This window comes from Schistocerca serialis, chromosome 1, assembly GCF_023864345.2.
Source record: "Schistocerca serialis cubense isolate TAMUIC-IGC-003099 chromosome 1, iqSchSeri2.2, whole genome shotgun sequence".
In the NCBI taxonomy this organism is placed as follows: Eukaryota; Metazoa; Arthropoda; class Insecta; order Orthoptera; family Acrididae; genus Schistocerca; species Schistocerca serialis.
Genome location: NC_064638.1, coordinates 341,325,623 through 341,350,726, shown reverse-complemented (window position 1 = coordinate 341,350,726; position 25,104 = coordinate 341,325,623). Strand labels below are relative to the sequence as shown.

The window sequence follows — 25,104 nt, the reverse complement described above, 5'->3', positions numbered from 1 at the left end:
AGGCTGACTAGTCTGAGTCATAAACTGGACAAGTGCCTTCTAAAGGGCTCACGGGTGGCAAGAATTATTATGGATCACATTACCAGTGCATTTGGGCAAATGAAAGATGCGACATCTATAAACACATTACTGTTCTTTATACTCATAGTCAAATCCAAAAAATTAATTGTGTGCTTGTTTTTCGAAGTCCATGGTGAAATTTATGTACTGCTCATTCTATTAAGTTCTGCTAATTTAATGTCAACACACTGAGGGAGCCTCTAAATAATACCCACTGTAATATTCAATTTTGTTAGCTATAATGGGAAATTTCTCGAAGAAATGGCTTTTGAGATGATTGGCAAAAATGTCAGCAAGTGTACTCAGAAATTTCAACAAGGCTGTGGACCCAGTCCTCCTTAGAATTGTCAAATGCCTCATACTGTGCTGAAGGCAGTTTGTCATTCATGTTTAAATATAGTGTGGGCTGTTGTTTATATGCTAAGGCAAGAGTTGATACAATAATGTCATAAAGTCTCTGAAAATAACATTTCAATGTAAGACTGAAAAACAATGAAGACAAAAATAAGAAACACAGTACCTTAAAAATGCATCAGAAACTAGTACAAAAATTGTCAAAAGGGACAACATCAAAATTGGCCTGTCATTAGTCACCTGTTTCACAGTGTATGTACACACACAAGTAAAAAAAATTCCTGGATTTTTCCCAGACTTCTTGATTAAACGCACACTTTTCCTTAAGTTTAAAACACTTTTCCCAGCCGAAAATGCACACATCACTAGTGTGAAAGCAATTTTTTTTTGTGTTCAATGACACTGTAATTTCCCCTGGAGCTGTGAAACTTGCCAGCCAATGATGGCAGATATTCAGAGCATAGGATGTGTGACGTAGTCAGCTGATTGCAACACACTGTTAAGCAGGAAGAACATACAAACAGAAAAAGTTAATAGTTTAAATTAATATACATACAGAACAGCTATAAGAAAAGCTAATCTTTCTCATATAATATTGGTCGCCAGAAATTTTTTCCTGTTTTTTCTAAGGGTGTGGTTTTTTTTAAGTACAATTGTTCACTTTGCCATTGTTACTGTATAATTTGTAATCTATGAAAAACTAAAATAAGTATGAAAGGCTAACCTTGAAACTTGCTCTTTCTCAGTGAGTGTTACCCATTATAGCATTTCGAAATGTGCCAGTAAAATTTTAAATAATGGCATAAATGTCTTATCTTCTAGGCTTGAAATTTTTCTATGCAGCTACTCTTCAGTATTAAGTTTTGAATGGGAGTCTAATGCTCTGTGATATAAGGAATTGATCATGTTCTCTCACAATTATAATAATTCATCTCATGTAAAAAGAAAATTACTTTGAAAGAAACTTTTCTCAAATCACCACTCGCGATGTTTCCCTGCGACATGTTAGGAATGCAAACAGTTGTGACATCACATTCATCAGAATGTGACCCCATGAGAAAGACGCATTTTATGCACTTTGTTGCTCTGAAGTATTGCATAGTCTCTCTCACATTTTGCTGTCGGCAGATTCTAATGTGTGCACTGTGTTTTGTTATTGTAAATGGCACATTTTCTTTGCAACTGAAGTTTTATTTTGGTTTTATTCTCTCATTTTTGTTTTCTAGCTGCAGTAACAGGCTAAAGCGAAATTCTTTGTTAGAGCATCAGTTCTTACTAGGCAAAATTACAGAAGTTTATATGAAAACTAGACTAATGAAAAATTTCTGGAATTCTTTAAAATTCCCAGGTTTTTCCTTTTCCTGTATGTCTCCCAAATGAACAAATTTCCCAGATTCTTCCTGGATTTCCAGGGGTGTATACACCCTGTTTCATTATTCTAGTCACAATCACATAATAGATTCCTGAAACCTATCAAACATTTAATAGGATATGCACAAACAATGAGAATTCCAATATCAACAAAACACTTGAAGCTATTGTAGCAATATGTTTCAAGCATTTCATGTGGTTGAAAATTATTTTGTAGTTAAGTTTATTTAAGACAAAAATAATAAATGCATTAAGTGCACTGCCAAACATTCTAACAATATTTTCATGCAGACATTTGAAGAAAATTTTTTCCCTTAACACCCTGAAGTAATTCACTTTGGTGCAGTAGACAAAATCAGTGGTACAGATACACATAATAGTGATGCTGAAAAGTAGTTGGATGACTTAAACGAATCAGTTACCACGAAGTACTAGTGATTTAGCTGGCACATTTCCATACCCTGGGATATCTTCTGCAACAGATAGTAGGCCCAAGTCTAATATGTACAGCATGAGTAAGAAGGCTTTCAAGAAAATAAGTTTCTGTGGAGGAAAACAAATACTGGCAACACATGAGATGACGAGTGACAAGGTGCTTTGAGGGTATAGCATCTTTGCAAAGTCCTTACAACTTTTTGGTATTATTTTGTGCATGGACTGATAAATATGGGAAGTTCCCCATATAATGTCCAGATTTGTCCCAAAAGGTCAATAAACATACTGCCATCTGATATAACCAAATTTGGTATTTTATCCAGATTCAGCATCCGTAGTTGTATACATCGAAGAAACCAGCAACCAGTTTCATAAAAGAAATTTAATTTCTTAGCCAGTGTCAGGCACTCAGAACACTTCTTTAGAAGCTTGTAAGTGTCACATTATTTGTATCAACAATAAGACACTTGCAGCAATGTGGTTAATATTGCCTGTACACCAATGGTACAAAGGAGCCAAACAACTAGTGCAAACATCAAGCCATAACTGTATTTGTTGTTTGTCTTCTTTATGCCATTGTTGTACAGGCACTATGTACCTCATGACACAGCAAAATGCTACATGCATCTTATTGTTGACACAAATAATGCAATAGTTACAACCTTCTGAGGAAGGGTACAAAGTGGCTGAATCTGGTAAAGAAATTAAACTTCCTTTATGCTCCTTGTGGCTGATTACTTCAAAATATATAACTAAATTTATTGGTATATTCACAATAGGAAGTGTTGCTAGTATGAGATACGAGAGAGACTAACAAAATCCATTGGGCATCCCAATTTTTTAAGGTATCGTGGTCTTGAATTATCCTGAAACTGTCTCATGGTTGTGACAACTTCTGCATTTCTTAGAGGAGATGCAGGACAAAACAAATTTCAAACTGTTTTTATTATTTAACATATCTGTACACATTTTCAACTTCGGAACGTATTCAGACACAGAAAATGATGAAACAGTGAGCCAGACTTATTAGCATGTGCCACAGTTATTGAGACTTACTGGAGATGTTCCACAGAATACACTGTATTACAACAATTACTATAGGTCAATTCCACTGACATTAATATGGAATCCATTTTCTCACTACAATATGTCACAACAGAATCCCACATTGCATATTTCAAAGAGTTGAGCAGCCAAAGGCAGAAAAATTTGAGCAAAATGGACTTGTTTAACAATCCCTTTCCAAATGTGGCTGAGAAACTCTGTACAATCAGCTCAACAGAAAAACCATTGCAGTATAAAATGTGCAATTAGTACTAAAAACAATCTATCGATTGTGAGCTCACTCCAAGTTTTTCCATGGAAAACAGGAAAATAATTAACTCCCTTAAGAGCAAATTTTTGCATAGGGTTCATAACATTTCAAGCAAAATATTAAACATAGTGCAGTCTAGCCTCAGCAGCCAGAAATAGTCATTGTGTGTACGCGTTGTGCTTGTGTACATGTGTGCATTTTATCTACTTTAGATGACGACCCTTTGGCTGAAAGCTGAAATGTGAAGCAGTCTTTTTCTTCTGCCTATCTGCAACACACTGATGAGTAGCAATCTATCCTTTTCATAATATTGTCTTTCCAGTCAACACTGTCAAAACCTTTCTCTAAGTCTACAAATGCTATAAACGTAGGTTTGCCTTTTGTTGACCTAGCTCCTAAGGTAAGTCGTAGGGTCAGTATTACCTCTCGTGTTCCCTATATTTCTATGGAATCCAAACTGATCTTCCCTGAGGTCGGCTTTACCAGTTTTTCCATTCGTCTGTAAAGAATTTGTGTTAGTAATTTGCAACCATGGCTTGTTAAACTGATAGTTTGGTAATTTTCACACCTGTCAGCACCTACTTTCTTTGGAATTGGAATTATTATGTTCTTCTTGATGTCTGAAGCTATTTCACCTGTCTCATACATCTTTCTCACCAGATGAAAGAGTTTGGTCATGGCTGGCTCTTCCAAGGCTATCAGTAGTTCTAACGGAATGTTGTCTATTCCCGAGGCCTTGTTTCTACTTAGGTGGAAGGGTAAAATATAGGCTATTTACAATCTGCACAGACACCAGAAAGCAGTTTTAAGAGTCGAGGAGCATGAAAGGGAAGCAATGGTTGAGAAGGGACTGAGACAAGGTTGTAGCCTATTCCAGGTGTTATTCAATTTGTACATTGAACAAGTAAAGGAAATCAAGGAAAAATTTGGAGTAAGAATTAAAATCCAGGGAGAAGAAATAAAAACCTTGAGGCTTGCTGACGACATTGTAATTCTGTCAGAGACGGCAAAGGACTTGGAAGAACAGTTGAATCAAATGGACTATGTCTTGAAAGTAAGCTACACGAAGCACATCAACAAAAGCAAATTGAGAATAATGGAATGTAGTTGGATTAAATCAGGCAATACTGAGGGAGTTAGACTACGAAATGAGACACTTAAAGTAGTAGATGAGCTTTGCTACTTGGGCAGCAAAATAAGGATGGTCAAAGTAGAGAGGATATAACATGTAGATTAGCGAAGGTATTTCTGAAGAGAAATGGTAAACATTGAGTATAGATTTTAGTGTCATGAAGCCTTTCTGAAAGTATCTGTATGGAGTGTAGCCATGTATGGATCTGAAACATGGATGATAAAGAGGAGAATAGAACCTTTTGAAACATGGTGAATGCTGAAGATCAGATGGGTAGATCACGTAACTAATGATGGGGTACTGTACAGAATTTGGGAAAAGAGGAACTTATGATACAACTTGACTAGAAGAAGGGATCAGTTGGTAGGACAAGCTCTGAGGCATCAAGGAATCACCAATTCATTACTGGAGGGAAGCATGGAGGGTAAAAATCGTAGAGGGAGACCAAGAGATGAATATATTAAGCAGATTCAGACGGATGTACATTTCAGTAGTTACTATGAGGTGAAGAGGCCTGCACAGGATAGAATAGCATGAAGACAACAACAACAACAACAACAACAAAAGTTTCTTACTCAAGTATGACACTCTTACACCCCTACTTAAAATGCATACTACGACGGATATTAGTAACTATTGGGTAATTTTACTATTAACTTCCTTTTCAAAAGTTTTGATAAAAGTAATGTAAACATATTTAAGAATGGCTGAGCATATATGCAAATTTAAGTTTCAGTTACTCCCAATTTGGATTCCAGAAGAATGTATCTGGTGGACAAGGCATCTATAATTGATATTCTATTTATTAAAATACCTGAATGACAAGCTGTATCCTATTGTGTTTCTTGTGGTCTGTCTAAGATATCTGTAAATCACAGCTTGCGTTTGGAGAAACCAGGAAGTTTACAGCTTTCAAGGCACCAGGGCAAGTTGTTTATATTTATCTGATAGGCAGTAAAGGGTCATGTTCGACAGCTCATGTAGCTCACGACAAAACATGATATGGGTAGAAACAAATTACTACTGGTGTTCCATAAGGTTCAATTCTCATAATATAGAAATGACATCCCATCTCACATTGATAAAGCAGAATTGTGTTCTTTGCTAATGAAGAAAGTATCATAATCAAGCATTGTTGTCAGCAATGCAAAAATAGAAAGAGCAATAAATGAAAGATTCAACAGTATTATTGATTAAATTATCTATCACTAGATATCTCTATGGATAAGAAAACTGCCATCTTCATCCGCACGACATCCACACTTCCATTTTCCACATTCAACAGTCTTAACCCAAGTCCTTTATTCACATCCGAGAATGATGTAAACCACGTTAACCTCTTATGGCACACCAGAGCTCTGACACTTGGTTTCCACTTGGCCTTAATTTTTCTCTGTGGAAGTCTGACCTCATAATTTACTTAACACAGGCTCAACATATACAGTCCTAACCACAAACATATTTTAATATAACAAAACCTGGCATTTTTCCAAATTAGTTATGTTACAACTTCGTCCTCATTACTGAAATGCTTTTTGTGAAATTTTTTTGACAATATTTTGTCAAGACTGAGACACTGACATTTTACTATTTTTCACATCATTAATACTGTTGAATGTTAACTACATAGTCTGTTTACCAAATGTACAGTAATTCATTGTAATTTTAATCATGTTAACAGGCTACACTTCACAATGTAATTAACTGCTGCATTGTGTACTTGTATTTTATTTAAGAGAAATATCAACAGATTCACTAACTTTATACCAAACATTGTGTCATATGTGATACATCAACATAAGTAAGATCATGAAGCAAAGAGTCTACTGAATGGACTAGCCTTAAATTCGCATTGTAGCAGTGTTCATTAATGATGTGAGTAAACACTGTTGATGTAAAAGCAACAGGAATTATTCAGACATAAGGGAGCTGCTGCTATGCTATGACAGGAACAGGATGTACATGTAACTATGTAGAACACAAGGATAATCATCATGCTGCCATCTTTAGATCTTCCACATATCAACAATGCAACCAACATCTCCAGGATACTGTGTATTCATCCCAATTTAGCAAAATTCTGTTCCGAACGGCTAGTGTATGGAATAGTTTCATTGAGTGACTGTAGGAGGATACAGGGCAACTCGCCCAGAAATTTTACTTGGTTTGATTAACGGCAGCTTGCTTTAAATGTAGAAAAAAATGTAAGTCAATGCAGATGAGTAGGAAAAACAATTCTATTATGTTCTGATGCTGCTGCTGTTATTGGGGTGTACAGGCACTTAACGGCGAGTTTATCAATGCCCTTTCAAATATCAAAAGAAAAGAATATGGTTAAAAGAGCAAAAAATGCTGGCTGCCTCACTCATGCTGACCCACAAAAACACTTCACTTCAGAATAAAACAGAAGGACAATGACAGGGGAGCTAAAATGATAGCACAAGTATATGTACCGCCTGACCACTACAAAAAACATAGGTGAGACAGTCGTCCTGTTAGTACATTAAGAATATCTAACTAAAATTTTTGGAAACAAGTTGGATAAATCACAAAATCTTAAAAGGCGCACCACATGGGTTTGAATGTCACTTAAAACAAGAGGGAAGATCTGCTGGCAAATCTTCCACTGCTCTCACAGTCCAGTAAAATGTGGCACATAGTGATCTCTGCACCACAAGCACCACACATTGGAAAGTACTCTTGCCAGATCAAAAATCCATGCGTCATAGGGCTTTGGTCTATGCAAAAATGAATGATGAGGACCTCAACCAGTTGATGTCACTGGAAAGAGATACGATACAGCCGTGTAGTGGGCTTTCCTAGATGCAGCGTGTTATCTGTCACTTCCAGCCACTCACACTCCTATCGACGCATGGCTCCGTACCGTAAAATGTAGAACAGTGTCCCTCATTCGCAATTCACATAAATTAAAAATACAATGGGAATGATTAAAATGAAAAAAACACACACACACACACACACACACACACACACACACACACACACACACACACACACACACACACACACACACACATTGAAAGCTGGAAACACATCTTTGCAGCACACTCCTCAAACCTCTGTAACGTAAATTGCAACTGACGGATCACTGTTGCGACACTTGAGGAGGAACAGAAAACAGCAAAATTGTCCACAAATAAGGAGCACTGTGCTCGACTCCCTACTGTGTATGTGGTATTGTTAATGGCTACAGCAAAGGGAGTAACATTTAAAACACTCTCTTGAGGAACATCGATCTCCTGCTCAAAGCGAGCTGACAGTGTCTCACCAACTCATGTCCTAAAAAACTGCTCAGACAGGAAAGACCGTATGAAGATGAGAAGGTAGCCACAAAAGCCCCACTGATGCAGTTGCGTAAGTATACTGTGTCTCCAAGTAATGTCACACACATTACTGATGTCAAATAACATACCTAAACAGTGATGTTTATGTAGGAAAGCCTGCTGGACAGAAGACGCCTCCAGTTGGGGTCAGGTTGTTGACAGTAGACTGAAATCTCTGGAATCTACACTGAGAGAGGCTAAGGAGTTGCCTGATCTTTAACAACCAGACCAGACAATGGTTAACCATTCATTCCAGGATCTTTCCAACAAAGCTCATTAAGGCAATGCTCTGGCAACTACTGGGACATATGTGGTCCTTTTCTGGTTTGAGGAGAGGTATCAGAATAGCCTCTCTATGAGTTGGGAAAGTTGCCTGTTTGCCATATAAAACTAAACAATTTGAGGAGGATTTCCTTTGACACTGCTGGAAAACATAGAAGCACCCAGCAGCAAATTTGGTCATTACTGAGTACAGCATCACAAATCTCAGACAGCACCAATTCCAGCTCCCATAGGGAGAAAGGGCAGTTGCAAGACTCACATGGAGAAAGAGCAATTTTAAGACTCAATTGAGCAATCTGAATTCTAACTTGCTCCTCTCTAAAGCTGGATCTTTGCTAGCATAGGTAGTAGCTGCTCCAAAATGCTCTACCAACGTCAGAAAGATGTCTCCGGGCATTGCTTGGAGACATCACTGTTTCAGCACTGTTGCTATTGGTAAGCAACTGTATTTACCAGAAAGGCTCCTGATAGCATCCCATACTTTTGTAGAACAAGTGGAATGGTTGATGGATTAGCAGTACAAAAATGAGTGGGAGTACCTGTATTGAGGATGCACAGCTCGTAAAACATCGTGAGGCTCTCTAAAACCCGACTAAGGGCAAGTAGAGATTGAGCCCCACAAGACACGATGGGCATTAAAGTCTCCCAGCAGGAGAAATAGTTCGACAACTGTTCTATAAGATCCGTGAGAGCCTCAGAATCTATTGCATCTTATGGAGATAGATAAAATGAGCAAATAGTGATCTTCTGACACACACATGAATTTCAACGACAACTGCTTGCAAGTCCTTAGCCAGAAGGAGAGCAGAGGAGTGGTGTGCATTACTGACGAACACAATGATCCCTCCCTTGACCCTTTCCTCAGTCAGCTTATCCATGCAATAGAAGATATAGCCACGTAGTACAGGGACATCAGACACCTTGAAATGCATTTCCTGCAAACATAAGCAGAAGGGGCATTCTAGGGTATTCATGTGCTATAAGTTTCAGTTCCTCCACATGTGAGTAATGGTGGTAGTGTAGTGTAGTGGTGTGCTGCAGGACACTTGCGTTAATTAAATTTGTAGGCATAATGTTGCAAAATGATAAGAAATGGAATGAGGACGTCACGTTGGCAGTAGGAAAGGCAAATGATTGTCTTTAGTTTACTGGGAAAAATTTGGGTAGGTGTAACTCACTCACGGAGGAGCCCGCCTACAGAACATTTGTGCAACCCGTTCTTGAGTATTGCCATTTTTTTTTTTTTTTTTTTTTTTTGGGGAGGGGGGGGGGGGGGGCGCAAAACTTCTATGGTCATTTGCGCCCGGTCCGTGACTTAGGAAACAGTAAAAAGCCGAAATTGAAAACCAGCAGCAATGGGAACGAAAGTCATAATATTGGAGAAACTAAAAGCAGAAGGAAGGCTTAAAAATCCACTACAGAAAGGGGTTGGTTGTCCCCAAAAAAAGCTTGAAATGACTGACGTCATTTCACTGGCACTAATAAACTTGAGAATGCGGTCGGCTGAGCGCGTGTCATCTGCTAAAATCGACGATATATCAGGCGATAGCTGTCGACGGGAGCGTAACGGATTAAAATAGGGGCACTCAATTAAAAGGTGTCTTACCGTCCACAGCTGAGAGCAGTGGGGACAGAGTGGGGGAGGATCGCCACTTAAAAGATGTCGATGGCTAAAAAGACGGTGCCCTATCCGGAGTCTAGTTAAAATTACCTCCTCCCGACGACGCGTTCGGGAGGAAGAGGTCCAAGCACAAGGAAGAGCTTTCATGTCCCGCAATTTATTATGGGTAAGTGTCGACCAATGCGTGTGCCATAAATGAACAACACGTCGACATAGAACGCTCCGTAGATCGGCGAAGGGAATCGATTGAACAGCTGGCCAAGGAAGAGAGACTGCAGCCTTGGCTGCAATATCGGCCGCCTCATTTCCACAGATACCAACGTGTCCCGGGAGCCAGAGGAACGCCACCGAGACGCCCCCCAGGTGGAGCAAGCGCAGACAGTCCTGAATCCGGTGGACCAGAGGGTGCACAGGGTAAAGAGCTTGGAGACTGAGGAGAGAGCAGAGAGAATCTGAGCAGATAACGTACTGTATCCGCTGATGGCGGCGGATGTAGTGGACAGCCTGGAGAACAGCGTAAAGCTCCGCAGTATAAACTGAACACTGGTCGGGAAGCCGAAAGTGATTTGGGGTGTCGCCAACAATATAGGCACTCCCTACACCTAACGATGTTTTTGAGCCATCAGTGTAAATAAATGTGGCGTCCGTCATTTGTGCACATAGAGCAGCAAATGCCCGATGATAAACAAGTGAAGGGGTACCACCCTAGGGAAATCGACAAAGGTCACGGAGCAGGCAGATCCGGGGCGGAGCCAAGGCAGTGCTGTACCCCAAGTTGTCAAGAAGGTTTTAGGAAAGCGGAAGGAAAGAGAATGGAGCAGTTGACGGAAGCGGACTCCCGGTGTTAGTAGGGAGGAAGGGCGGCCTGCATACCCTACATCAAAGGAGGCGTCGAAAAAAATGTCATGGGCTGGATTAGCAGGCATGGAAGACAGATGGCTAGCATAACGACTCAGAAGGACTGCTCGCCGATTGGACAGCGTAGGTTCAGCAGTCTCAGCATAAAGGCTTTCCACAGGGCTGGTGTAAAAAGCTCCAGACACTAAACGTAATCCACGGTGGTGGATAGAGTCGAGGCGCCGAAGAATAGACGGCCGAGCAGACTTGTAGACTATGCTTCCATAGTCCAATTTCGAGCGCACTAAGGCGCGATATAGGCGGAGAAGGACCACTCGGTCCGCTCCCCAGGAGGTACCATTCAGGACACGGAGGGTGTTGAGGGATCGCAGACAGCGAGCCGAAAGATAGGAAACGTGGGAGGACCAGCACAGTTTTCTGTCAAACATAAGACCCAAGAATTTAGCGACATCTGAAAACAGAAGGTTGACAGGACCTAGATGTAAGGAGGGCGGAAGAAACTCCTTACGTCGCCACAAATTAACACAAACGGTCTTACTGGGAGAAAAACGGAAGCCGGTTTCGATGCTCCAAGAGTGGAGGTGATCAAGACATCCTTGAAGACGTCGTTCAAGAAGGCTGGTCTGTTGACAGCTGTAGTAGATCGCAAAATCGTCCACAAAGAGGGAGTCCGAGACATCAGGAAGGAGACAATCCATAATTGGATTGATGGCAATGGCAAACAGTACAACACTCAGCACGGAGCCCAGGGTACCCCGTTTTCTTGGGAGAAAGTACGGGAGAGAGTAGTGTTCACCCGCACCCTAAATGTGCGCTGTGCCATAAATTCGCGAAGAAAAAGGGGCAGCCGACCTCGAAAGCCCCAAGAGAACAGTGTGCGGAGGATGCCTGTCCTCCAACAGGTATCGTATGCTCTCTCCAGATCAAAAAATATTGCTACTGTTTGGCGTTTCCGGAGAAAATTGTTCATGATATAAGTGGAGAGAGCAACAAGATGGTCAACTGCAGAACGATGCTTTCGAAATCCGCATTGGGCAGGTGTTAAAAGACTGCGAGATTCCAGCCACCACGCTAAACGGTAATTCACCATACGCTCCAAAACCTTACAGACACTACTCGTGAGAGAAATGGGGCGATAGCTAGAGCGGAGATGTTTGTCCTTTCCAGGTTTCAGAACAGGAACGACGATAGCTTCCCGCCATCGTCTGGGAAAAGTACTGTCGGTCCAAATTCGATTATAAAGGCAAAGGAGGTAACGCAGACTATGGGTTGATAAATGCAGCAACATTTGGACGTGGATACCATTCGGTCCTGGGGCGGAGGAGCGAGAAGAAGAGAGTGCATGTTGGAGTTCCCGCAAGGAGAAAACAGTATTGTAGCTTTCGCGATTTTGAGAGGAGAAAGCAAGAGGTCGCACTTTCGCCGCACGTTTCTTCGGGAGAAACGCTGGCGGGTAATTTGAAGAGCTCGAAATCTCAGCAAAGTGCTGACCCAACGAGTTAGAAATTGCGACGGGGTCCACTAATGTGTCATGCGCGACAGTGAGCCCAGAGACCGGGGAGAAACTAGGCGCGCCTGAGAACCGTCGAAGCCGACTCCAAACTTCCGAGGAGGGAGTGAAGGTGTTAAATGAGTTAATAAAGAATTTCCAGCTTGCCTTCTTGCTATCGCGGATGACACGACGGCATCGCGCTCGGAACTGCTTATAGCGGATACAGTTGGCCAAAGTAGGATGGTGGCGGAAAACGCGGAGAGCACGTCGCCGCTCACGTATTGCATCACGGCACGCCTCGTTCCACCAAGGAACTGGGGGGCGCCGGGGCAATTCGGAGGTGCGTGGTATTCAATGTTCCCCAGCTGTAAGAATAAAGCCGGTAATATGTGTGACCTCATCGTCGACGCTGGGAAAGTGACAGTCATCGAATGTCGCTAGAGACGAAAAAAGTGTCCAATCGGCTTGGGCAAACGTCCAGCGTCGCGGGCGCATGTAGGGCAGTTGAGGCTGCAGTCTAAGGACACATGGAAAGTGGTCACTCGAGTGTGTATCATCAAGGACGAGCCATTCGAAGCGCCGAGCTAGCGGAACAGTACCGACCACAAGGTCCAAATGAAATAAATTTGTCGTGGAGGCAGACAAAAATGTAGGGACCCCAGTGTTGAGGCAAACTAGATCTGCTTGGTGGAAGACGTCTAGCAATAGTGAGCCACGTGGACAAAGATGTGGAGATCCCCAAAGCGGGTGGTGGTCATTGAAGTCCCCAACCAGCAAATATGGGGGTGGAAGCTGACCAAGAAGATGAAGGAGATCAGCTCGTGCCATTGGTGTGGACGATGGAATGTATACAGTACAAAGAGAGAACGTGTATCCGGAAAGGGAAAGACGGACGGCGACAGCTTGGAAGGAAGTGTTTAAGGGGATTGGGTGATAATGGAGAGTATCATGGAGAAGAATCATGAGTCCTCCATGTGCTGGAGTGCCTTCAACAGAGGGGAGATCATATCGGACGGACTGAAAATGAGGGAGAACAAAGCGGTCATGGGGACACAGCTTTGTTTCCTGAAGACAGAAGATGACCGGCGAGTAGGATCGTAAGAGGATCGACAATTCATCCCGATTGGCTCGAATGCCGCATATATTCCAATGGATAATGGACATAGGGTGGACAGAAAATGGAAGAATGTGACCAAGGTTGCCCTCAACTCAAAAACAGCGCAGAGCTTGCGACTGACAGCGTGGAATGGCAGTCAGCCGAAGGCAGAAGATCCTGATCCATAGGTCGGTCAGGAGCAGCTCCTGCCACCAGCGATTGGCCGGTTGATTGGCTGCCAGTAGTGCACCTCGGCGTCACAGAAGACGGCCGAGGGCGATTTCTGCCAGGTGGTGCTGTAGATGGGACACGCCTTGGCGGAGAAGGAGAGGAACTGGGTTTCTTTGTAGCCTTCTTGGCAGTATGATGTTTAGAGGAAGGAGGAACCGATGGTTGGGAAGTTGCCGTACGTAAAACTCTTCACGAGTATGCTCTTTTTTCGAAGTCTTGGTGTCTGACTTTTGGGCTTGAGATTTAGCAGAACTCGATGAAGGGTGAGCCAGAGAGTGGGCAGGCGAAAGTGGTGAGGTTGAACGGACGATCTTTGCGCTGGCCGATCTGACGACCGTGGCACTAAAGGTGAGGTCGCAAGTCTGCGTGGCCGCCTCCTTTGTTGGCCGAGGAGAAGCAAGGACAGTGCTGTATTTTCCTTTCTGAGGCACGGTGGGCTGTCGACTGGCGAATAATTTTCGAGCAGCAAAGGTCAACACCTTTTCCTTTACTCTAATTTCCTAGATGAGCTTTTCGTCCTTAAAAACGGGACAATCTCGAGAGGAAGCAGCGTGGTCACCCATACAGTTGATGCAGCGAGGGGATGGAGGTGGACAAGCACCCTCATGGGCATCCTTGCCTCACGTAACACATTTGGCCGGATTGGAACAGGACTGGCTGGTGTGATTGAACCGCTGACACCGATAGCAACGCGTAGGGTTTGGGACGTAAGGGCGAACGGAAATTATCTCATAGCCTGCTTTGATTTTCGATGGGAGTTGAAGTTTGTCAAATGTCAAGAAGACAGTGCGGGTTGGAATGATGTTCGTGTCAACCCTTTTCATAACCCTATGAACAGCCATTACGCCCTGGTCAGACAGGTAGTGCTGAATTTCTTCGTCAGACAATCCATCGAGGGAGCGTGTATAAACGACTTCGCGCGAGGAATTTAAAGTACGGTGCGGTTCCACCCGGACAGGGAAGGTGTGTAGTAGTGAGGTACGTAGCAATTTTTGTGCCTGGAGGGCACTGACTGTTTCTAACAACAGGGTGCCATTCCGTAATCTGGAACTAGACTTTACAGGACCTGCAATTGCGTCGACACCTTTCTGAATAATGAAAGGGTTGACCATGGAGAAGTCGTGACCTTCGTCAGACCGAGAAACAACAAGGAACTGTGGCAACGATGGAAGAACTGACTGTGGCTGAGACTCAGTGAACTTACATTTGTGAGCAGACATAGTGGAAGGTGAGGAAACCATTGCGGAAGAATCCCCCATGATTACCGGCGTCTCCGATGGCGCGCTCCTCCCTTGTGGGGGCCCTCTCTGAGGGCACTCCCGCCTTAGGTGATTGTTCACACCTCAGGTCACACCTCCCGACAAACGGACGGAGGGACCAATCGGCACTTTCAGAAGGTATCAGCTCGGGTAATCACCCATCCCTGGGCCTGGCCGTTACCAGGGGGTACGTACGTGTCCTACCTGTCTACCCGGGGCGGGGAATTACGCGTTACCCCGTCACCGGCTACGCATTGAAGTGTGTGGGTTGGCCTTCAGACACGCACAGGGAGGAAGAAAGAGAAAGGGAAAGGAGAGAAGAGAAGTCTCAAACGCCGCAGCAGAGAAAAGGGTAAAGAGAAGAGGTAACGAAAAGAGAAGGACAAAGGAAGGATGAAGACATACAAGCAAGGAAGGCGAAGAATGCGGTACATTTACAAGCGTCCGTCTCCGGACGTAGGCACAAACCGTACTCCCAGAGGGGGAGAAAGGGAAGGAAAGAGCCAGAGGTGAGGGGGGGGGGGGGGGGGGGGGCGAAGACGGGGGATGGGGAAGGATGCGGAAAGGGAAGGGAAGGTATGCAGCCCGGAAAGGAAGGAAGGCCACATTAGCTCGGGGTCCCGTGCTCGCTACGCACGTATCCACAAAAGAGTTGTGGATCCCCTGGAGGGAGAGTATTACTTGCGTGTTTGTAATCTCCACCTTTTTTGGATTAAAGGATGACATTAAAACAATTCAGAGGCTTTCTGCTTTATTTGTTAGCAGTTGATTCAATCTACATATAGTATTACAGAAATGCTCTGTGAACTCCAATGAGAATGCCTGGAGAGAATACAATGTTCTTTTTGTGCGACACTGAAGAACTTTACAGAATTGGGATTTGCCACTGACTGAAGACCGATTCTACTGCCACCAACATACATCTCCGGTAAGGACCATGAAGACAAGATAAGAGATATTAGGGCTCATATGGAGTCATATAAACACTTATTTTTCCCTCACTGCATTTGCAAGTGGGACAGGAAAGGAAACAGCTAGTAGCAGTACAAGGTACCACTTGTCATGCATAGTGGCTTGTGGAGTCCGTATGCAGGTGTAGACAGTACCCACTTTTCTCTGGCAGACAATTCTATTTTGTTTATGCTTGCAACCGCCAGTCCGCCAGTTAGTAGTGTGTGCACTCTGCACTACAGCGACTGGGAAACAAAACTTGGCAATGTATTTCGACCTTGCTGAAAGTCTCTTCCCAGCTCTACACTAAGTACTTTGTCAGTTTTGTCTGTAGCATTATCAAGTATTGGTTGTGCAGCTAAGTGTGGCCATGAAAGGTCAAAATAATTGTGCTACTGATTTTGTAATTATCAAAGTGGGTTGGAAATGAAAAATAACGTCAAGAAACACTTTAAATCAGAGAAGCACTGTGTTCACTAGCTGAAAAATGCTACTCGTTATCAACATAAACATTCACTTGTTTGAAGCTTAAATAGCACCAGAAGAAGGAAAACAAAGGCCATTTTAGAAAAGAAAAGAAAAAAAAAAAAAAGAAAAAAAAGAAAACTGTTGTCAATTTTGGAAAAGCAAACATTTCAGTCAAGAAGTTCAGCAATCATAACTTTTCTTCTTCCTTTAACAGTCTATTTCAATCCACAAAGGCTTTGCTTCAGACAGGTAGCATGACAAACTCTCAAACTTTTACTTCTATTCATCTGCAAACCAACAAAATATTAGATGCAGATTTTGCCAAAATTAGACATACTAATTTCGACACTAACAGAGGCTACATTTTCAGACCCCTCTCAATAACAGTACAGCATGAGAAAAAGGACATATGCAGAACTGATTTTTCCTGGGTTTGATTGTAGATCAGAAATTTTCTTGTATAGAACATACTATAGATCATTTCTAATGTTGGATTTTATCAAGATTTGCTTTGTGTGGAATTGCTAATTTTGATGATGAAAGTACTAGAAAAAATGGTTCAAATGGCTCTGAGCACTATGTGACTTCAGATCTGAGGTAATCAGTCCCCTAGAAATTAGAATTACTTAAACCTAACTAACCTAAGGACATCACACACATCCATGCCCAAGGCAGGATTCGAACCTGCGACTGTAGCAGTCACATGGTTCCGGACTGAAGTGCCTAGAACTGCTCGGCCACAGCAGCCGGCGAAAGTACTAGAATATCAACTACTTTGCATACTTGCATTCCTTGAGATCATATAAAATAATTTACTGAGGCATTTCCATACAGCCACAAAGTATTCTTTGCACAGAAATATGCAATAGGTCTGGAATTCATCATCAAACTTCATGTAGACAAATGTTTAGAAAGCTGGACATACTAACAGCAGGTTCACTACATGTTTAGTCTCTTATGAAGTTTGTTCTGAAGAATCGGGCGCACAGTAGTGTTTGTCAATTTAACCTTAGGAAGAAAAGTAGCCTCCACATCCTACAACTTAACCTCACTCTTGTGCAGAAAAAGACAGTATGTAGCTACAGTATAAATTTATTTGACCACCTCTCACCTGAATTAAAGGTGTGTCGGCAGATAATGAAAGTTTTAAGAACTAATCTAAATCATTCCTGTTTGAAAACTACTTCACCTACATAGAACAACTTCTGAATGCAAATTCGTTATGTGATTGGGCTAGGCTTCTCAAATTTTGCTGTACATTAAGTTTAAAAATTGAGAAACATTTTTTGTTGCATAAAATAAAAGAAGGATGGCATATTTTCACAGAAAAATGTATCATATTTCCAAACATACAGACATGTTCCACATAATGTCCAGTTATTGCAATATATACCACAGAACACGCAAAAAAAAAAAAAAAAAACAGAACTCAAATAACACTAATGAGTCAGGAAATCTGGTACACCATTTGCTAATTCAAAAAATTCTTTTGCCAATGCATCCAAATACTATAGTAACTGAAAAGAAATACCAACAGGATTGTGAGCAAAATACTAACCTCATCAAGGGGGTGCAGTTTCTTCTTTTGCCGAAAGGGTGCATCTGGGTCAATTTCTGTGACAAGATCCTCTGGCCCACTGTACGGTATGTCTTGCTCTTTATTCTGAAAAATAAAAGTAATATTGAAATGCCAACATCAAATCAACAGAACATTTTAATAACTGTGAACTGTGGCCACAGATTACAGAGAGAGTGTGTGTGTGTGTGTGTGTGTGTGTGTGTGTGTGCGCGCGCGTGCGCGTTTTTCTGTTTCTTATGAAGGTCTTGTTTGTCAAACGCTTACCTTCTGACAGTCTTTGTGTTGTGCCTATCTGTAGCTCAGCATCTCCACTATATGGTGAGCAGCAACTATCCTGACAATTACACGTTTTGTATTTAAGCTATCACAACAGTAAATGTATGTTATCGGGATAAATTTTAAGTACCACAAAAAAAAAGTTCTGAAGAAAATAGTTAGGAAACACAAGAAATCACACTGAATCTTACCAACTGGTGCAATGCTGTCCATGTTATTCTTGGTGAGCAATATTATGAATTATTAATCTAAATAAATTAAGAGACCACACACACACACACACACACACACACACACACACACACACCAAATAATAGAAGAATGGAGTGCCAATGGGCTCACAAAAAAGAATGAAAACTGCTACTTTTGTACAAATCCTTCCAGCAGCCAAAATGTGCATGTGCGTGTGCGAACGCATGCACCTACATTGCCACAGTTGCAGGTTTGTGTTGGGTGAAGCAGGGAGAGGGAGGGAGACAGAGGAGGGGAGGTTGGGGACTAGCTAGCAGCTCGTACAGTGGCAGCAGCTTTTGCAAGATAGGAATGCGAGAGGGAGAGGGTTGGCAAGTGCATGTACTAGGAATGGGACATAAGGGCACCACAGCTGGCGTGTTGTTGCAACACAGAATGACGATTACGTGGAGGTGTCAACTGGGATGGGGCGACAGGGCAGAGGAAAGAAAAACTGTTAGGCAGAGGGTGTGGGTGCAGGGGTTTAGTAGAGGTTGAGGCCAGGAGGATTACCGGATGTGTGGTAAGGATAACTCCCATTTGTATAACAAAGAAAAGATGGTGCTGGAGGCAAGGATCCAAATGCCATGGTTATGAAGCAGCCACTGCATCTGGGTAGTAAAAAAAAAAAGCTGGTGCTGGAGGAAAAGATCCAAATGGCACAGTTGTGAAGCAGTCACTGAACTCTACCATGTCTTGCTTGGCAGAGTGTTGTGCCAGTGGGCAGTCAACTTTGTTCTTTGCCACATTTTGACAGTGGCCATTCATTGTGGAGGACAGCTGGTTGGTAGTTGCAAAAGTTACAGTAGAGCGGATATATGATTGGGCATGTTGGTAGATAGTCGAAGACCTGGCAAAGCACATGGTTCAGTTGCTCCTATCCTGGGTGATGAAGGGATCACATTTGTAGACGATTATTGGGGATGGTGTGAGCATTGTGGGTGTGGTCACAACTGTGGGATATAGCATCGAAAAACAAAAAGATGCATGTGTGTGTCTGCTAGCTTAAGTTAGAAAGTTGGCATAATGCAGACACTTTTAACATGGTAGTTTTAGAGGTGGCAGGTGTTTTGAACTGTGGTTGTGTCAGATAATGCTAGAGATTGGGCCTGAACTACCTTATTCACATCACTGTCAACATTAGCAGACAACTGCACGGTAGTTGTTAACAAATACTTCGCATTGTATGTTGCTCATTGTGTATTCTCATATTTTGAAATGAGTGAAGAAACTATTCCTGGTCCATCATAGAGTTCAATTATGCCCACAAAACACTTAAAGGAATTATTGATTCCTACAACAATGTTTCAAGTTCTGATTTCTCAGAAACACAGAACATGCATTGCCCTGCAAGAGGGCTCATTTCCCCTCACCACTCCTCAACCCTCTGGTCGACATAATTCCAGTTTGTTTATGCTCGCAGCGTATTGGGAATTTATAGTTTCTGTACTCTGCACTACAGTGCAACCAGAAAACAAAACCTGGTAACATATTTTAGCCTTACCAAAAGTCTTCGCCCTAATGTGCGAATAGAGTTATTTTCGGTTCTACTTCTATGCTAAGTATCTTGTCAGTTCTGTCTGTAGCATTGCCAATTATGGATTGAACAGCTATAAATGCCCACGAAAGATCGAAATTAATATTCTGCAGATATTGTATTTCTCAAACTAGTTGTGAAAAGAAAAAGAATGTCAAGAAACATCTTAAATCAAAGATGGAAAATGGTGCTGCTTCCCAACAGAAACAAGCATTCGTTGAAAGCTTAAATAGAAGAAAAGAAGAAAACAAGCAAAGACTGTTTTCGGAAAAAAAGGTTGAAGTTTTAGCAAAATAAAGCATTCCAGTCAATAAGCTCCCAAATTACTACTTTTCTTTTTTTTAACAGTCAATGTCAGAGCACTAAGGCTTCATATTCGGACACTTAGCACGACAGCCTTTTAAATTTTTACTTCTAATCATTTATCAATGCCAGATGCCTGGTTGTGACTTACATATTCTCTTCACTTTTTAATACTGCCTGCTTCCCTCACAATATAAAATGCAAAACATTATGCAACACTATATTCTTTCCCAGTTAGGTGAGTCAAAAAATTTTTATACTTTAAAACTTACAAGATGAAGCACAGGGTGTAAAATATTACATTCTTAAAACAATAATTAATGTAAGTGGTAGCTTGGTTAGTAGGTTTTTTTATTTATCCAATTACACTTTTTTCAAATTACACTTTTTCACAGTAGCTTACATTTTAGGCAATTTTTCCCTTAGTTTTTTGCTAGATAAATTAAAATTCATAGTTTGAAGAAAACCGTTACAGGTTGTTCAGTTGTTTACTTGTGAAGCAGCAGAAAAGATGAGTAGTTATATACATATACATTGGATTTTGGTTAGGATTAATATAAGAGTAAATAGGACTGTATGTGTCCACGTCGAGGAAAGGAAAGATGATTCGGTTACGTTCCTACTGGAAGGCACCAGCGCTACAATCCAGAGATTTAATTACCAACAAAACCTGGTGACGGGCAGAAAATAACTGAAAATATTATTAAAAGTAAGTAAAAGGTTAAAGTATGAAGCTGGTGTTTTGGTCTGGTACGAGAACTAATTGCTGATATTGTTGTGGTGAGTAATATTTCATGTTCATGGAAGTTATGAAGTAAAGCTGTATCCTGGGAAAATATACTGTTCCTAAACAAAACAGTGAATAAATCTGCTCAAGCTATGGAGAAATCAACCAGTGAGGACTGGGATCATGTGAAATGCATATTTCAATATCTGAAAGGTACATTTAATTATAGATATTATCTATGATATAGAAGAAAATTTCAGAATTTATGTGATTCTGATTTAGCTGGGGAAGACATTCAACAACTGGTATCGTGGCAACATCACGTACAAGTCAGTTGCAGAAGGCTGTGGCCACATCTACAACTGAGGCAGAAATTATTTCTGCAAGTGAAGGAGCCAAAGAATTAATTTGGTTACATTGTTTGTTAAGTGAATTAGTTGAAATGCCGAAAAAACCTCCAACACTTTATAATGACAATGTTAGTGCATTAAAATTGGAGGGGGGGGGGGGGGGGGGAGGGGGGACACCACACGAATAATATCATTGTCAAAAAAACAAATACATCTGACACTTATGTCCGTGAAAGATTTGTGAATGATGAAATTATGTTGCAACACATATATGGAAAGAACAAGTTGACTGATCTTCTGACGAAGCCACTTGAGCAAGTTCGCTTTAATTTGCTGCATGCAGAGATTGGTGTGCAGGCAGTCAAGCATAACTCATTATTTGTTTGTTTGTTTGACTGTTTTTTGACTGACTTTTTTTTCCCTTTTGGAGAAATGTTGTGACAAAAGGAAAAATGTTTTAGCATTTACTGTAAAATATTATTCCTTGTTATTTTTGACATATTCTTGTTTTTATATAATCTCTTTGAAGTTTGTTGAAGTTACAAAGTAAAGCTGAGAAAATCTACGGTTCATAAATAAAACTGTGTTCTTCAGACTATATAATTTACGACACATACTAACATTGTACATGCAAAAGTAACTCTGTCTGTTACACTTTCACAACTAAACTGCTGAACCGATCTTGAAGAAATTTGGTATGAAGATAGCTTGAATGCTGAGGAAGAACATAGGCTATTTTAGAAAGTGTGTAGTACAGCGTATTTGTTGGTTTGAAGAATATAACATAAAATAAGAAACAATAATTACTTTTTGAAAATGCTATTCACTCTTTGGCTTTTGAACTTTATCACAGTCATGTAAAAGCTTTTTTTGTTCGATACAGTCTACACAATGCGATTCAATGTACTGAATATGATGATTATAGAAACATCTACATGTTTAATCCATACTTCCATACAAATGTCAGTCACAAACCCGTCACATTTTAGCCACTGAGCATCATGTGCACTTTATAACATATTTGTTGAGATACAATTTGCATGAACAGCTTGCAGTCATCCAGTTAGCATAACTGTTTCACAATCATTGGTTTCCAGGTTCAATTCCCACCAGCTGCCTTCCCCACAACATTTTCTGTGTGTTCTTTCCAATTTAAGTTGTTCATAATTGTAACTCCTACGTATTTGGTTGAATTTACAGCCTTTGTATTTGGCTGATTTATTGTGAAACCAAAGTTTAATGGATTCCTTTTAGCATTCATGTTGATGACTTCACACTTTTCATTATTTAGGGTCAAATTTTTGTAATATGCAGATACCTTTCTAACTCATTTTGCAATTTGTTTTGATTTTTGGATGACTTTACTAGACAGTGAATAACAGCATCGTCTGCAAACAACCTAAGACGGCTGCTCAGACTTACTTCTAAATCGTTTATATGGATAGGGAACAGCAGAGGGCCTACAACACTAACTTGGGGAATGCCAGAAATCACTTCTGTTTTACTTGATGGCTTTCCGGCAATTACTAAGAACTGTGATCTCTCTGACAGGAAATCATGAGTTCTGTTACATAACTGTAACGATATTCCATACGCACGCAATTTCACCACAAGCTGCTTGTGTGGTACAGTGTCAAAAACCTTCTGGAAATCTAGAAATACAGAATCAATTTGAAGTCAATAGCACTCAACACTTTGTGTGAGTAAAGAACTAGCTGCGTGTAACAAGAATGATGTTTTCTAAATGCTTGTTGACTGAGTCAATAAACCATTCTCTTCAACGTAGTTCAGAATGATCGAATACAATATATGCTACAAAGTCCTGCTGCGAATTGATGTAAACAGTATGAGCCTGCAATTTAGTGGATTACTCCTACTTCCTTGCTTGAATATTAGTGTGACTTGCGCAACTTTTCAGTCTTTGAATATGGGTCTTTTGTTGAGCGAGCAGTTGTATTTGATTGTTAAGTATGGAGCTATTGCATCACCATAATGTGAAAGGAGCCTAACTGGTACACAGTCTGGACCAGAAGACTTTTTTTTTTATTATGTAATTTAAGTTTCTTCACTGCTCTGAGGATATCTAATTCTAAGTTGCTCATGTTGGCAGCTGTTCTTAATTCGAATTCTGGAATATTTACTTCATCATCTTTGGTGAAGGAGTTTTGGAAGCTGTGTTTAGTAACTCTGCTTTCGCAATACTGTCATTGATAGTATTTCCACTGTTATTGCGCAAAGAAGGCACTGATTGTGTCTTGCCTCTACCATACTTTACATACGACCAGAATCTCTATGGATTTTCTGCTAGGTTTTGAGACAAAGTTTCGTTGTGGAAACTTATCACCATCTCGCACTGAAGTCCAAGCTAAATTTTCAAGCTTCTGTCAAAAATCGCCAATCTTGGAGATTTTGTGTTCTATTCAAATTGGCATGCTTTTTTCGTTGTTTCTGCAACAGTATTCTGACCTGTTCTGTGTACTATGCCCTAAAATGACAAACATCCTACCCAAGATCCTTCCCACCCCTCCTACAGTAGTGTTCCATTGCCCACCCAACCTCCACAACATCCTAGTCTATCGCTATGCCACTCCCAATCCCAATCACAACCCCTTGCCACATGCATCATATCCCTGTGGAAGACCCAAGTGCAAGGCCTGCCCAATCCACCTCTTCCTATTCCATTCCTATAACAAGTTTATCCTCTCCCATCACGGGTTGGGCCACCTGTGAAAGTAGCAATGTCATTTACCAGCTCTGCTGCAATCACTGCACAGCTTTTTACATCAGTATGAACAGCCACTGCCAAACTGTGGCCACGAGCTAAGTAGACCACCCCATGGCACAACACGCAGCTGAACATGCACGACTTCAATGGCTGCTTCACTACCTGAGCCATCTGGATACTCCTCTCCACCACCAGTCTTTCTGGACTGCATAGGTATGAGTTATCCTTACAACACATTCTCTGCTTCCATAATTAGCTCAGCCTCAAACTATGGTAATATACTGCCCCACACCCTCCATCCTACAGTTTCCACCCCCTTTCCTGTCATCTCTTCCACATTCTCTTCTCTGACCTTTGTTTGCCACCTTCTGCCAACACACCCATCCATCTTTCCCCACTCCTCCCTTTTTCACTCCTTTTTTTCCCTACCTTCCAGCCTACAACCTCCTGATACTGTGCCTGTTGTCATTCTAGTCTCTGCATGCTCCGCCAGACAGAGTGCATTTGTTTCTCCCCGTTCCTCTTCTTCAGTCCCTCCAGATTACTGCTAGCATCCCACATGATAGTAGCATTCTGCCCTGAGTTGTCAGATGGTGGTCATGTGTGCATGAGGCATGCTTGCTAATATGTATGAATGGTGTGCGTTTCTCTTTTTCTGATGAAGGCTCTGACTGAAAGCTTTATATAAGTGTCTACTTGTGCGAGCCTGCAACGTAATGTGTTCTCTGTATGGTAAGTAGTAATCCATCTTTTCCTACATTGTTCAAGTTCAAAAGAAATAGTTGACCGTGTACTGGATAGATATGTAACCAGTAGGACAGTTCACAATCTGAGAGAACCTCCATGGTATACAGTCACTGTAAAGTAGCTTCTAAAGAAACAGAGATTACTGCATAGTAGGTGTAAAAGAAAGTGTTGGGCTATAAGATAGATGCTGAATGAAACCTGTGACTTTGAAGAGAACAACGCACGACACCTTCAGTGACTACCTTAGCAGAATATTGTCAAACAGTATTTCAAAAAAGCCAAAGAATTTCTGGTTCTTTCTAAAGACTGTTAGTGGCACCAAAGTTAATGTACAGTAACCAAGTGAACGAGAGAGGAACT

At 41.4% G+C, this 25,104-nt stretch overlaps 1 protein-coding gene across 1 annotated transcript in view; it reads right to left on the bottom strand.

Annotated features, from left to right (window-relative positions):
- The window catches only part of LOC126470044 (nuclear pore complex protein Nup107), a 260,292-nt gene that overhangs the window by 84,448 nt on the left and 150,740 nt on the right, over positions 1-25,104 (bottom strand). Inside the window, exon 6 of the mRNA XM_050097545.1 lies at positions 17,828-17,932. Coding sequence (XP_049953502.1) covers positions 17,828-17,932 — 105 coding nt within the window. The remainder of the gene's footprint in view (positions 1-17,827; positions 17,933-25,104) is intronic.